Source organism: Chaetodon trifascialis, chromosome 18, assembly GCF_039877785.1.
Source record: "Chaetodon trifascialis isolate fChaTrf1 chromosome 18, fChaTrf1.hap1, whole genome shotgun sequence".
Lineage (NCBI taxonomy): Eukaryota > Metazoa > Chordata > Actinopteri > Chaetodontiformes > Chaetodontidae > Chaetodon > Chaetodon trifascialis.
Window position 1 is genome coordinate 3,759,398 of NC_092073.1, and position 14,400 is coordinate 3,773,797.

At 40.9% G+C, this 14,400-nt stretch overlaps 1 protein-coding gene across 1 annotated transcript; it reads right to left on the reverse strand.

Moving 5' to 3' along the window:
- Positions 1 to 1,323: 1,323 nt before the first annotated feature.
- LOC139347067 (uncharacterized) lies at positions 1,324 to 2,205 on the reverse strand. The gene has a single exon (XM_070986511.1). The coding sequence runs from the start codon at positions 2,203 to 2,205 to the stop codon at positions 1,324 to 1,326; it is 882 nt and encodes a 293-aa protein (XP_070842612.1).
- Positions 2,206 to 14,400: the final 12,195 nt, after the last annotated feature.

Here is a 14,400-nt window from a genome sequence, read left to right on the forward strand (position 1 = left end):
GAAGAGAAACCTGGGATTGTTCTTATTTTCCTCTATTAGTGCAGAGTAATAGGCTGCCCTGGCACTGCGGAGGGCTTTCCTGTATATTTTAAGACTGTCTTGCCAGGCGGACCGAAATTCTTCCAAATTGGTAGAACGCCATTTCCTTTCTATTTTCCGTGAAGTTTGCTTTAATTTGCGGGTTTGAGGAGTATACCATGGAGCTAACCTCCTCTGTTTAATTTTCTTCTTTTTTAGGGGAGCAACAGAGTCAAGTGTCATACGCAACGATCCTGTAGCACTATCAACCAGGAAGTCAATCTGGGAGGGACTAACGTTAGCATAAGACTCCTCTGTTGTATTGAGACATGGCATTGAATTAAATACTGATGGGATCATATCCTTAAATTTAGCTACAGCACTATCAGACAGGAGTCTGGTATAAGAATTTTTGCCTACTGGCTGGTAGTCTGGTAATATGAATTGGAAAGTTATTAAATGATGGTCTGATAAAAGAGGATTCTGTGAGGAGACTATTAAGTCTTCGATTTCAATGCCATATGTCAGAACAAGGTCGAGGGTGTGGTTAAAACGGTGAGTCGGTTCATGTACATTCTGGCGGAAGCCAACTGAGTCTAATACTGAGATAAACGCAGTGCTAAGGCTGTCATTATCAACGTCGACATGTACATTAAAGTCACCTACAATAATTACTTTATCTGCTTCAAGAACTAAACTTGATAGAAACTCCGAGAACTCAGCTATAAATTCGGAGTAAGGACCAGGAGAGCGGTATACTACAACAAATAAAAGTGGCTGCACTGTTTTCCATTTCTCATGAGAAAGAGTGAGAACAAGGCTTTCAAATGAGTTATAGTCGAGTTTAGGTTTAGGGTTGATCAAAAGGCTTGAGTCAAAAATGGCTGCAACTCCACCTCCTCTGCCGCTGCCTCGAGGAATGTGGGTATTAATATGGCTCAGAGGAGTAGCTTCATTTAGGCTCACATACTCTTCAGGACACAGCCAGGTTTCAGTCAGACAAAATAAATCAATATTATGGTCTGATATTAACTCATTTACTAGAACAGCTTTAGAGGACAGAGATCTGATGTTAAGGAGTCCACATTTAATTCTCCTATCTTGTTGTACTATTGCAGAGGTTGTTCTAATTTTAATTAGATTCTTATGTTTAACTCCTCTTCTCTGTACTTTTGGTTTACTTAGTTTACGTGGTCGGGGGGCAGACACAGTCTCTATGGAGTGTTGGGTGGGTAACTGCTCTAATGGAAGCGCAGAGAAGCGTGTAGGACTGCAGCTCTGCCTTCTGGTCTCAACTCTGAGTTGTCAGGGGTTAGGTTCATAAATAAAATCGGTCAGATTTCTAGAGATGAGAGCTGCTCCCTCCAAAGTGGGATGGATGCCGTCTCTCCTAATCAGACCAGGTCTTCCCCAGAAAGTCTGCCAATTATCAATGAAGCCCACACCGTTTGCTGGACACCACCTCGACAGCCAGCGATTGAACGATGACATGCGGCTAAACATATCATCACTGGTCAGATTTGGCAGGGGTCCAGAGAAAACTACGGAGTCCGACATCATTTTAGCATATGTACACACCGATTCCACATTAATTTTAGTGACCTCCGATTGGCGTAACCGGGTGTCATTACCGCCGACGTGAATAACAATCTTACGGTATTTACGCTTATCCTTAGCCAGCAGTTTCAAATTTGATTCGACGTCGCCCGCTCTGGCCCCCGGCAGGCATTTGACTATGGTCGCTGGTGTCGCTAACTTCACATTTCTCAAAATGGAGCTGCCAATAATCAGAGTTGGTTTCTCAGCGGGTGTGTCGCCGAGTGGGGAGAACCTGTTAGAAACATGAAGCGGTTGGTGGTGACCCGTGGGCTTCAGCTTGGGACTATGCTTCCTTCGAACAGTCACCCAGCCTCCCTGGTTTCCCGGCTGCTCGGGAGCTGTCGAGGGACGGCTAGCCGGAGCTGCACTTGGTCGGTCCGCACCGACTACGGGGGCCTGGCTAACTATAGCTAATGGTTTTGTTTCCATGGTGCGGAGCCGAGCTTCCAATTCACTAAGCCTCGCCTCCAACTCACCAAATAAACTACATTTATTACACGTACCAGTATCACTAAAGGAGGCAGAGGAGTAGCTAAACATGTGACACACCAAGCAGGAGAGAGCTGGAGAGGGACTGGGAGAAGCCATCGCTAGCTGCTAGGCTAAGTTGGTATAGCTAGCAGAGCAGACAAGCGCGTAGACAAATAAAATTGACGGTCGCTAAATAAACAGACTTATGGGTGCTTGAGCAGAACTAATGTTACTCTAGAGCGCGGATAAAAGGCCGCTGTAACAAAACACAGAGCAAATTACACTCAGAGGAACAAGAGCGACAAACGCACACTACTCGTAAGGCAGCAACCAGAAACAGGAAGTGAGACGATACGCTTACCTCAGCACGTCAGCACGTACTCCACCAACATGAACCAACAGACCGATACAGCGACCGCATTACTGTTGCCGCTGCACCAATCCACCTGTCAATCTCATGCTCCATCCTTCTCTCACTCATGAACAGGATCCACAAGATACGGCCTCCTGTAGGCCTACAATTATCTTAGTAAACAGTTTCTGCCTTGATGAACAGTTTTCTAATAGTTTAAAACACCCAGTTTTCCTTAGGGGACAGTTTTGTTGAGTGTGTTATGAAATATAATTTGAATGTCTTGCTTCATTGTTGCCACCTCAGGCTGCCCCACCAAAAACCTTGGACTCTCACATTCAGTCCAATGAGCCAAGTTTAATCTGTGCATCAAAAATTACAATATAATACTTTTAACATCACACAAACTTTCCAATTTCCATCTAGTTTCATTTATTTTTTTGAATTCTCAAATGTTTTTCAAATGGCTTTTTTTTTTTTTTACTAGAAACTAGGGCTGTCACGCGTTAATTAGATTAATTAATTACACTGCAAATTAACGCGCTATAAAAAATAACGCAATTATCATGAGTGGCAAGTCAAAGTGCAAGCATTTTAAATTTGGCCCTTTGAGTGACCCGTAGGCTGCAGTGGCAGGTCGCATATTACCTGCGCCACTAGTCAAAAGCAGGGTGACAGCATACATGGATGCGACACCAGAGAGCGAGGCAAGCCTACTTGGACCTTTGAACGGCAAGTTTATTTATAAAAAGAACAAAGACAGGACTATTAACAAGAACGCAGTGATTTGTACCTTGTGTAAAAAAGAATTTTCCTATCACCGTAGCAGCTCCAGCCTGAATTATCATTTAAACGCTAAACATGTAGTTGCTGCTAGTGCCGCTAGTGCTACCGTGAGCTCACTCCGCCAACCCACACTTGCTGAGTTAGGAAAACGAATGAGCAAAGCCACGACAGAAAAACTGACAAACTCAATCGCAAAGTGGGTTGCTGCTGATTGCAGGCCGATTTCAATCGTGGAAGACGAGGGCCTAAAAGAGGCGTTTCAGATAGCGTCATCTGACTCTAATTTCCAGCTACCGTCGAGAACTACAGTGATGAAAAGAATTCACCAGCTGTAATGTGAATGTCAGTGAATTGTAATGTCCTAGAATTCAAATTCTTTATTTGGGGACCTTTAGCAGATATGAGATTAAAATGCGATTAATTAGATTAATTAATTACAAATCCTGTAATTAATTAGATTAATTTTTTTAATTGCCTGACAGCACTACTAGAAACGCAAATAAATACATGATAAATAAAGTTAAATGTTCATACCTATTTGGTTATGATTACAGCTCAATTACTAAAACACATAGATAAAACATGCTTGTATGGAGTGTGTCAGTAATGCCTGTTTTGTGTTAAAATTGCCATTGAATGGACATAAGTGACAATGTAAAATGATAAATATCTTTGTTACATGAATATTTGCTTTTTTCTGGTTTTCTGTATCTATTAGGAACGAAGTGCTCATGTTGAAGTGTCACATAGTATATCAGATGCCATTTCAGTTTGAATATTTGCATGTAAATAGATATACTCACTTATTTTTATAAAGCTGATCATATCAAATGAAAACGCTATATCATAATTGATAGCTGCTCGGCATTGTTTGCAGATTGCGTGTGTTTTGTCCAGTTTACCTTCTGGCTTGAAAAACCCGAAATATTGCCACACATTTGATTTGTGTGTCCTTTTTGGTGCACTAAATATTTCCTTGCGGCTAACGTTGTTCTCGTTTCCCTCCATGCTGTGAACAACGCTTACGTCAGTGAAGGAGGAGCGATGGTGCATTCCAGTTGCCTCGGAAAACACGACACGGCAGGCAATAGTACTAGAACATGAAATAATCGATTTAACCATGGAATTTACCGATGCAGACAGGCTAGAAGAGATGAACCGTAAATTCACCCGTAAATTATATCTGATGTACCTTGAATCTACCGGTGCAGTTGCATCGCAAACGTTTGTATTGGATCACTGATATGAATCTGTGTCTCGTCATCCCTAGTATCTGCAGTGTGCCACCCTCCTGATTATCCCACCTCACAGGGACCTGCACCAAGTTAATTAAGTTATGTTAAATTATTTTGTTCCGTTAAAGTTGCAATAGTTGTCATCTGAGGCAATAAAATAATGAAAGTCATTTTGCTGTATTATATTTCTTGTGTGACACATTTCCATTGGGAGAACAGGGTTATGTTGAAACTAAAAAGATGCCTAGGCCATGATGTTTAATAATGTGGACATTAACAACTATGTTAAATATCCAGTGCGTCTTTCGGAATTTTGAAAGTAGCCTAAAATTCTATTGAGATTCTGAGCCTGTTGATTGCCAACTAGTAGTGAGATCATCACAGATCCAATGATTTTGGTTGGATTTTTATAATTTCTTCTGTGGAATGAGTATACAAAATAGAAGAAAATATTGGAAAAAAAAAAATAGCATTAATTTGATGCAAAATCATGTAGAAATGTGTTTCAAGAGTTATTTTTTCAGTGGATGTTGTCAGCACATGTGCTCTGTGTATCTGGAATGCATTTAATGACGGCCTACCCAACCCACTGAGGATGTGAGGAAAAAATAATTTTTCACATTTTTCTGATAAAAAATAAAAGGTGCATAAACTAAAATGGCCACAATTTTTTTTTTTTTTTTGCGATATTTCCGGCAGAGCAGACCCTCCCATTATTGTTTCTTAAGGTCAAAGTTAACAGAAAAAAAAAAAACAAAAAAACAACACAAATAAAAAGTATGGCAGACCACGTCAGGTTCAACCCATTTTTGAGACTTTGGCTCCTGTAATGGCAATTTCAGTTCCTTGTACTTCATCTAATTGAGACACCCCACCTCCCATTTCCTCACCAGGATATCAGGTCCTTTTGTGTTTTAGGTCACTTTCATACCAGAGCTGTTTGGTCCGCTTTAAACGGACCAGAGTTTGTTTCCTTGGATAGTCCGCTTCGTTTGGGCAGGTGTGATAGTTCATCTGAACTCTGGTGCGGACCAAACAAGCGAACTCTGGTCTGCCTGAAAACGTGGGTCTCGGTTCGCTTGCAAGTGAACCCTGGTTCGGTTCATATGCAGTGTGAAAGCTCACCGGACCAAACACAGGACCAAATGTACATAGTGACACTGTACGCATTGCATACACAGTTATAGGTTTACTAAAATTCTGTGCTAAAATACAACATATCTCATCTGTATTTATAATATAGCTTGATTCTGCATCTCTATTTACAGCTCATTTGTCCTTACGTGAATGTTTACTGTTGCGATGGCAACAAGTGACCGCTGACATTAGCAGTTGCTAGCTAGCTTAGCTCAATTGTCTGAACAACAACCCATAAATTCACAATTTGGCATATTTAAACAAAATCAAATCACAACTACCAACAGTCACAGTCCTTAAACTCTGAGCTCATATGTTGTCACATGTTAAATCGTCAAAGTTAGAAAAATAACAGAATCAATCCCTGACAAGCGATAGCATTATAGGAACAGTTGCGTTCACTGTTGTTTTCCGGGCCGGGAGGGAGGGATTTCCCCTCCTACTTTGTCCAATCGACGAGCGCCCCTTTCAACCATGTGATGCTGCTCAGAAAGTTCGGTGCGCTTTAGAAATCACAGTGTGAAAGCAGAACCGAAACTAGTGATAAATGCAACAATGTTGCGACTTTCAACTCCCTAATCGAACCGAGTCCACTTGGTCAGGTGTGAAAACGACCTTAAATTCGGTTGTCTAGACCTCTTTACATATACGTACAAAGTCCTGCAGGATGCCTCCAGTGTGAGCCACCCCCTAGGGAGTTGGCTCTGATACCTCCAGCAGACCCAAAAGATGTGTATTCACACCTTTGGGTAGGGGAGGTGCTCCTAAGGTATACATGTTTAGCTCTCCCGATGCTTGGGGTCTTTCTTCAGTCTACCGCTCAGGTGATGACTGACCTTTTCTTTGCAAAGAAAATAAAAACCTTGTCGGCTGGCAGAAGTCTCTATTTCATTCTTCACCGGTAGCAAAGAATTTCCACAACACTCCTCAACTATGGCTCCATCCAGCTGAGGCTTTTCATCTCATGGCTCACTGTGGCCTCTCCTTCTTCCTATTAATCCCTGCAATTTCCAAAACTGATCCAATGTCAAATAATTGTATTTCTGATGAACGATAGTGGCCGGCGTCAATCTCACTGACAAACACACACACACACACACACACACACACACACACACACACACACACAAAAAAAAAAAAAAAAAAAAAAACTGTAACTACAATATCAATCTTAACCAAGTGTTTTGGTTGCCAAACTCTAACTATGTCTTAACCATAGTTTATATGTCATAATCACAGTCATTGTCTAACCATAACAATAGCATAAATGTCATTTACAGATGTTGTAAAAATAAACTATTTTTGAAATGCTGAAAATGGATGGTAAAAAAAAAAAAAAAAGTTACCATTTAATTTGATCCAGGATTTTGGCAAAATTGTCCAATATCTGCCACAGGAAGGAGGTAACTAGAACAACAGAGGATGAAATAAGAAAAACACATGACAACTTGAACCTCAGTGCTGCTGTTTTAATGCATTCACTTTTTGCTTCTTTGACACCTGTGGTTGCCTTACAGCTGCCAGCTACCTCAGCCTCAAAAGAGACACTTCTTTAAGGTAGACAGCTCATCAAGATAAATGACAGGTGCTGGGAAGAGGATTTGACCAACAGAGGGGAGAGAAGGTGAGACTAGCAATAATCTGCGGATACACTGTGAGAAAAGTTGAACACTGTAGCCTTAATAAAAGGCCAGTGAGGGTCTGGAATATTTGCAAATTGTCCAACTGCCTAACCACTGTAATAAGAGCTGTGTGTATGTGTGAGAGAGATGACAAATGAGAGAGACTGAGATGCCCCACAAAAAGCACGGAGGAATCTAAAAGCATCAGGCGAGATCTCAGGCAAGGCTGAATCAATGTGTAGTGCCAGTTTTCTGAGACAATAAAACAAGCCTGCTGTCTCAATTGCCTGGGAACTACTTAGAAATTTTTGCTTCGATTTATTTGAGGAGACGGGCCACATTGAGGCTAAATGCAGTGAGCTTGGAAATCTGCTCTGTATAAGACAATGAAATGCCCATAGACTTTTCAGAATCAGAATCAGAATCAGAATCAGAAATCTTTTGTCTTTGGAACAGTGAATGAATCCAGACTCAGCAAAAGGATAATTTCTGTAGTCCGTATATTGTTTTGTGGTCTGTATATTGTTCCAATAAGAGCTGTATAATGACCAGCTCAGTACTTCAAAGGGTAAATTAGCACTGACATACTATAAATGAGCAATCAACCTGCTGCCTTGCTGCTCACTATGGCTGAATCCCAATTGTCCACTGTCTGGATTTGTAAATTGGGCCATTGTGGATTCATACATACTGTGATGTGTCTGAAATGTTCACTATCATGACATCAAGCCTGCAAGGGCAGGCTGCAAGAATACAAAATGCACAGTGAAACGAGACTTCAAACCTCAGTTATTGCTAATTGTTAATAATTCTTGCATCATCAATCAGGAGTCAGTGTACAATTCAATTCAATTCAATTCAATTCAATTCAATTCAATTCAATTTTATTTGTATAGCACCAAATCACAACAAAAGTTGTCTCAGTACACTTTCCATATAGAGCTGGTACAGGCCAAGCTCTTTTATCTACAGAGACAATTCCCTCATGAGCAAGCACTTGGCGACAACAACAGAAAGATCAAGGAGGACATTCAGATTTGGCACCAGACACATATAAATAGAAACAGAAGTTAACATCTTTGCTCAAATACAGCCACCTGATATCATGTGACCGAAGTTCCATAATTAGGTCTTGTGATAACAAATGAGCATCCCCATGACAATTAAGAAAACACCATCCACCATCCACCATCCATCACCACCACCACCACCTGAGTATTTTTCTGGACAGTTATAAATGGAATTCATTGTGTGTGTATAGTATAAAGCCTCACTATTTATCAGGGGACAGGGGGTGGCTGGGGTGTGACCTCATTTTGCTTTTTTTTCTTGGCCCTCCTTGGAGCTACAAACATTTTTTCTTGAGGCTATCTGAGTAACTGGCAATGCATGATCCTCCCTCTACCATAAATAACCACATTTATTTATTTATTTTTTGAAGATACTATTGGAGATTGGAGTCGGTGCAACAAACAGCAAGGAGGCAATGAGGGTAATCACCGAAACAAGCAACTAATTTTACAAACAACTTTTTTAATCAGCGCACCCCACTCTACCTCGCCTTTCCACTGTGACAACAAGTTGCTATAGGTGGTGTCTTTTTCCTAATCAAATGTTTATACTTTAAATAGCCAGGGCAATAATCCCTCAACTCACGTAACAGACTGTTTGTTTTCACCAGACAGGCTTGGATACTGGAGATGTAGCCAGCGATACAACTTTGCCTGCAGAAGGAACACAAAGATTAACCATTTTCCTCAAGAAAGAGAGGGATAGAATCTGTGCCTCGCTTTCTTTCAACCAAGTCAACTCTTGCTGTTTTCCCCACTGTCATACAAGGACCAGTCTGCTGTTAAATCTGCCAACAAAGTGGTGCAACCTATCAGATGGACTGAAACACAAATCACTCCCGAAACAGTCTCAAGTGAGAGGGAAGTGTTGGCAGACATAGGTTAATAATATTGTTGTCATATTATATATTGTCTAAGCTTTAATGTTGTATCAGCCTTACTGTATTATTTTGAAATTAACTGCTGAGTCCTGTTGTTGCGGTTTGAGATACTGTAGCTGCCTTTTCTAATTATCTCTTATGAATTCAATTAGGCACAACCAAGTTAGAGAAGCTCTCAAGGAAAACTGATTGACATAGGTTGCATCAGAGCTTAGTTGCAACAATGGGTCTGAATACCTATGTAAATTGGATATGTCAGTATTTGATTTTATTAAATCAATAAGAAAATACTCCAAAAAAACATTTTTTTGTCATTGTCATGTACTGTGTGAGGAGAAAAAAAATTCAGATGAGTCTGAAACAACAAAATGTGGAAAAAAGGGTCTGAAATCTTTACGTTTGCACAGTATATGTAGTCAATTTACATTAAATGGTAAATGTGATGAACTATATAGTAAATAGGGAATGATTTCAGACACAGCCTAAGACTCTGAAAGTACAAGAAAATCAGAAGAAATTCCTGTTGTGACTTCATAATAATATAATATCATGCAGGGTTTTTTTTTTCTCACTTTCTTCTAAAAGTATAATTTCTTATATGTGAGTCTTTTAATAATCAGGATCCCTTGTTGATTCCTCAGTATGTGTAATCTTAGTATTTATTGATAATGCTGAAATGTGAAATAACAACAGTTTTACCACCAAAATCTTTTGGAAACAGGCAAGTAGAAACACATGAATGCCAGAGTAAACTGTTGACACGATAGGGCATTTGCGTTGGCATCTTTGTTAGACAAGCAGGAAAGCTTTCTTCCCATACAACTACAAAACTGACAAAACAATCTTCTCAAATACTGTTTTCACTGTTAGGAATGACCAGCTTTTAAGCCGACATGGGCAAAACATTCACCAAAAAAACTGGAACATTTGCAATTCCATGACAACTAGAAGAACTCCATCTGTTGTGTATTGCAAGATACAGTATGCGTGAAAGCTCCAGAACAACTACAGTACTCAGTTGACTTTGTTCTGAGATGATTCTCTCAGCTGCAGAATAGAAGTCACGGGGGGTGGGCAGCTGGGTCCATTGGTGTAGGGGTCACAACTCATTTCCAACATTGATGATGAACAATGGTGTTTTAAAAATGGTTGACAAGTCAAAACGTGATGTAACGTGGGTAAAACATAACGTGGGTAAAAAACCTGAATTTCCCCATGAGGGATTAGTAAACATCCCTCATGGGGAAATTCAGGGATATGATCCCATCAGTATTTAATTCAATGCCATGTCTCAATACAACAGAGGAGTCTTATGCTAACGTTAGTCCCTCCCAGATTGACTTCCTGGTTGACAGTGCTACAGGATCGTTGCGTATGACACTTGACTCTGTTGCTCCCCTAAAAAAGAAGAAAATTAAACATAGGAGGTTAGCTCCATGGTATACTCCTCAAACCCGCAAATTAAAGCAAACTTCACGGAAAATAGAAAGGAAATGGCGCTCTACCAAATTGGAAGAATTTCGGTCCGCCTGGCAAGACAGTCTTAAAATATACAGGAAAGCCCTCCGCAGTGCCAGGGCAGCCTATTACTCTGCACTAATAGAGGAAAATAAGAACAATCCCAGGTTTCTCTTCAGCACTGTAGCCAGGCTGACAGAGAGCCATAATTCTTGTGAACCATGTATTCCTTTAGCTCTGAACAGTAATGACTTCATGAGCTTCTTTAATGATAAAATTCTAACTATTAGAGACAGAATTCATCGACTCCTGCCGTTAACAGGTACTGTTTTGTCTTCAAACGCAGAAATCGTAGAAACTGTTACTCAGTCTGTCGCAGTTTTAGACTGTTTTACTCCTGTTGACCTTCACCAACTAATTTCAATAATTTCATCATCAAAATCATCTACCTGTATTTTAGATCCTATCCCGACTAAGCTGTTTAAAGAAGTATTACCTCTAATTGACTCTTCAGTTTTAGACATGATCAATCTCTCTTTATCAACAGGCTACGTACCACAGTCCTTTAAAGTAGCTGTGATAAAACCGCTACTGAAAAAGCCTACTCTTGATCCAGGGGTTTTAGCCAACTATAGACCGATATCCAACCTTCCCTTTCTCTCAAAAACTCTTGAGAAAGCAGTTGCCAATCAGCTGTGCGACTTTCTAAACAATAATAGTTTATTCGAGGATTTCCAGTCAGGATTTAGAGTGCATCATAGCACAGAGACAGCACTGGTTAAAGTTACAAATGACCTTCTAATTGCATCTGATAAAGGATTTGTCTCTGTACTAGTCTTACTGGATCTTAGTGCTGCATTTGACACCATTGACCATGGCATCCTATTGCAGACACTGGAACATTTCATTGGCATTAAGGGAACTGCGCTAAGCTGGTTTAAATCCTACTTGTCAGATCGCTCTCAGTTTGTACGCGTTAATGACGACTCCTCTGTGCTCACTAAAGTCAGCTATGGAGTTCCGCAGGGTTCTGTGCTTGGACCAATTCTATTCACCTTATATATGCTTCCTTTAGGTAAGATTATCAGGAAGCACTCAATAAATTTTCATTGCTATGCAGATGATACCCAGCTATATTTATCAATGAAACCGGAAGAAACCAGTCAGTTAACTAGACTACAAGCATGTCTTCATGACATAAAGACCTGGATGACCTGCAATTTTCTGATGCTAAACTCGGACAAAACTGAAGTTATAGTAGTAGGCCCTAAACATCTTAGAAGGTCACTTTCTGATGACATAGCAGTTATGGATGGCATTGCGCTGGCCTCCAGCACCACTGTAAAGAATCTGGGAGTTATCTTTGACCAAGACATGTCCTTTCACTCCCATGTAAAACAAATTTCAAGGACTGCCTTTTTTCACCTACGTAATATCGCAAAAATCAGGCATATTTTGTCTCAAAATGATGCAGAAAAACTAGTCCATGCATTCGTAACTTCCAGGCTGGATTATTACAATTCTTTACTATCAGGCTGCCCAAATTCGCTGCTGAATATTCTCCAGTTGCTCCAGAACGCTGCAGCACGTGTTCTGACAAAAACCAGGAAGCGAGATCATATTTCTCCAATACTCGCCACTTTGCACTGGCTCCCTGTAAAGTTTAGAATAGAGTTTAAAATTCTCCTCCTTACTTACAAAGCCATAAGTGGCCAGGCACCTTCTTATCTTAAAGAGCTCATAGTACCTTATTGCCCTACTCGAACACTGCGTTCCCAGAATGCAGGTCTACTTATGGTTCCTAAAGTCTCAAAAAGCAGAACAGGAGTCAGAGCATTTAGCTATCAAGCTCCTCTCCTGTGGAACCATCTTCCAGTCTTTGTCCGGGAGGCAGACACTGTCTCTACATTTAAGAGTAGGCTTAAAACTTTCCTTTTTGATAAAGCTTATAGTTAGGGCTGGCTCAGCCTGGTCCTGGACCAGCCCCTAGTTATGCTGCTATAGGATTAGACTGTTGGGGGACATCCAAAGATACACCGAGCTCCTCCGTCCTTCTGTCCCTCTCCATCCGCACGCTCTCATGTCCTACCACGGCGTGTTACTAACTTAGCTCCTTCCCCGGAGTCTCTGTGCTTTGTCGTCTTGCAGGTTCCCATGGACAGTGGCTGAATCTGGATTGTGGATTTCAGCTGCGTCTCCTGCCTTGGCCCTGCCTGACATCCACTGCAACTGCTACTGCTATTATTACATCCACTGTCACTGTTACTGTGACTGCATGTCTGTCTCTCTGTCTCTGTCTCTCTCTCTCTCTCTCTCTCTCTGACTGCTTTTCTTTCTGTCTGTCTGTCTGTCTGTCTGTCTGTCTGTCTGTCTGTCTGTCTGTCTCACTCTCTCTCTCTTGCTCTTCCTCTCTCACCCAACCGGTCGAGGCAGATGGCCGCCCACCCAGAGTCTGGTTCTGCTCGAGGTTTCTGCCTGTTAAAAGGAAGTTTTTCCTCGCCACTGTCACCAAGTGCTTGCTCATGGGGGAATTGTTGGTTTCTTTGTAGATAAAAGAGCTTGGTCTGTACCAGCTCTATATGGAAAGTGTCCTGAGACAACTTCTGTTGTGATTTGGAGCTATACAAATAAAATTGAATTGAATTGAATTGAATTAAACACAGTCGCATTGCTTGGAAGCCTCTGCCCCTCCTGCCTTTCCTTGTGTTTTTCCCTGTGTCCCCTGAGTCCTCAGCCCTTAACATGCTTTGCCAAAGCCAATCTTGGATGCCTTTGAAAAAAGTTCATACAAGTATTAAAGACAAAACTTTTACATTTATTTCAGGCCTTTTTTTATTCTTTGACACAAATTGAAAATTGAAAGTGAATATACTGAATAAACTAAACTGAAATAAACTGAATAAACTGTCAGTGTCATTGTGTAACATGACACCCTTACATGTTTTTGCCCTACGCTTAAAAACGACTGATGGGTGGAATGATTAAAGCCAGAAATCACCATGTAGCATCACAACTCGTGTTCTGTTTCCTGCAGTCTTCTACTGAGAGTCTCTCAGCAGCTGTTCTTTGTGAATAATTTCTATTGAACCATTTGAACAATTGTCTGTTTCTCTTGTTAACTGCCACAGTGCGCTGGAGATGAAAATACCAAACTTTAGCGAATCTCTCCCTGATTTGTCCATATGCTCAGGCACATTAAAATCAGCCATCATTCTTGTCTCAAGCCATTAAACTGTTTTCCAACTCTAACCTATGTGTCCTATCTATGATGTGCATAACTCCATTCTACAGCTGATTTCCATGTTGTTTGTAATGAGGGGACGTGTAGAGACAGACAGCTCTGTTTCGCTAACAGGCCCAGCGGTAACAAGCACTATGCTAATCGCAGTCCTAATGAAAGCATATCTCCAGGCCCGATTCGGTTGGAGAATAAATGCCTTCATTTAACTCAGCATGGGGGCTCTGGTACTGGGAAAATGCAGTTTTTAAATACACAAGCAGTGCAGCACAGCTTGGCTTTTCTACATGGGAAAACAATTTATTGTGACTGTCTGTAAGCAAGGTAAAACAACGCAGCTGCCCTGCCTTGTACACAAAAAGTGTGCAAATACTTGTTATTCAAAAACTGGAATTTCCCTGTGAAAGAAGGCACACTTGCCAGGCTGATGAACAGAGGAAAGCCTTTAGACAGACACAACACAGGTGGCTTCCTGTCACATTTGAAACATGTAGTGTTTGGTTTTTACATTAATTCTCGGGTAGCAACAGCCT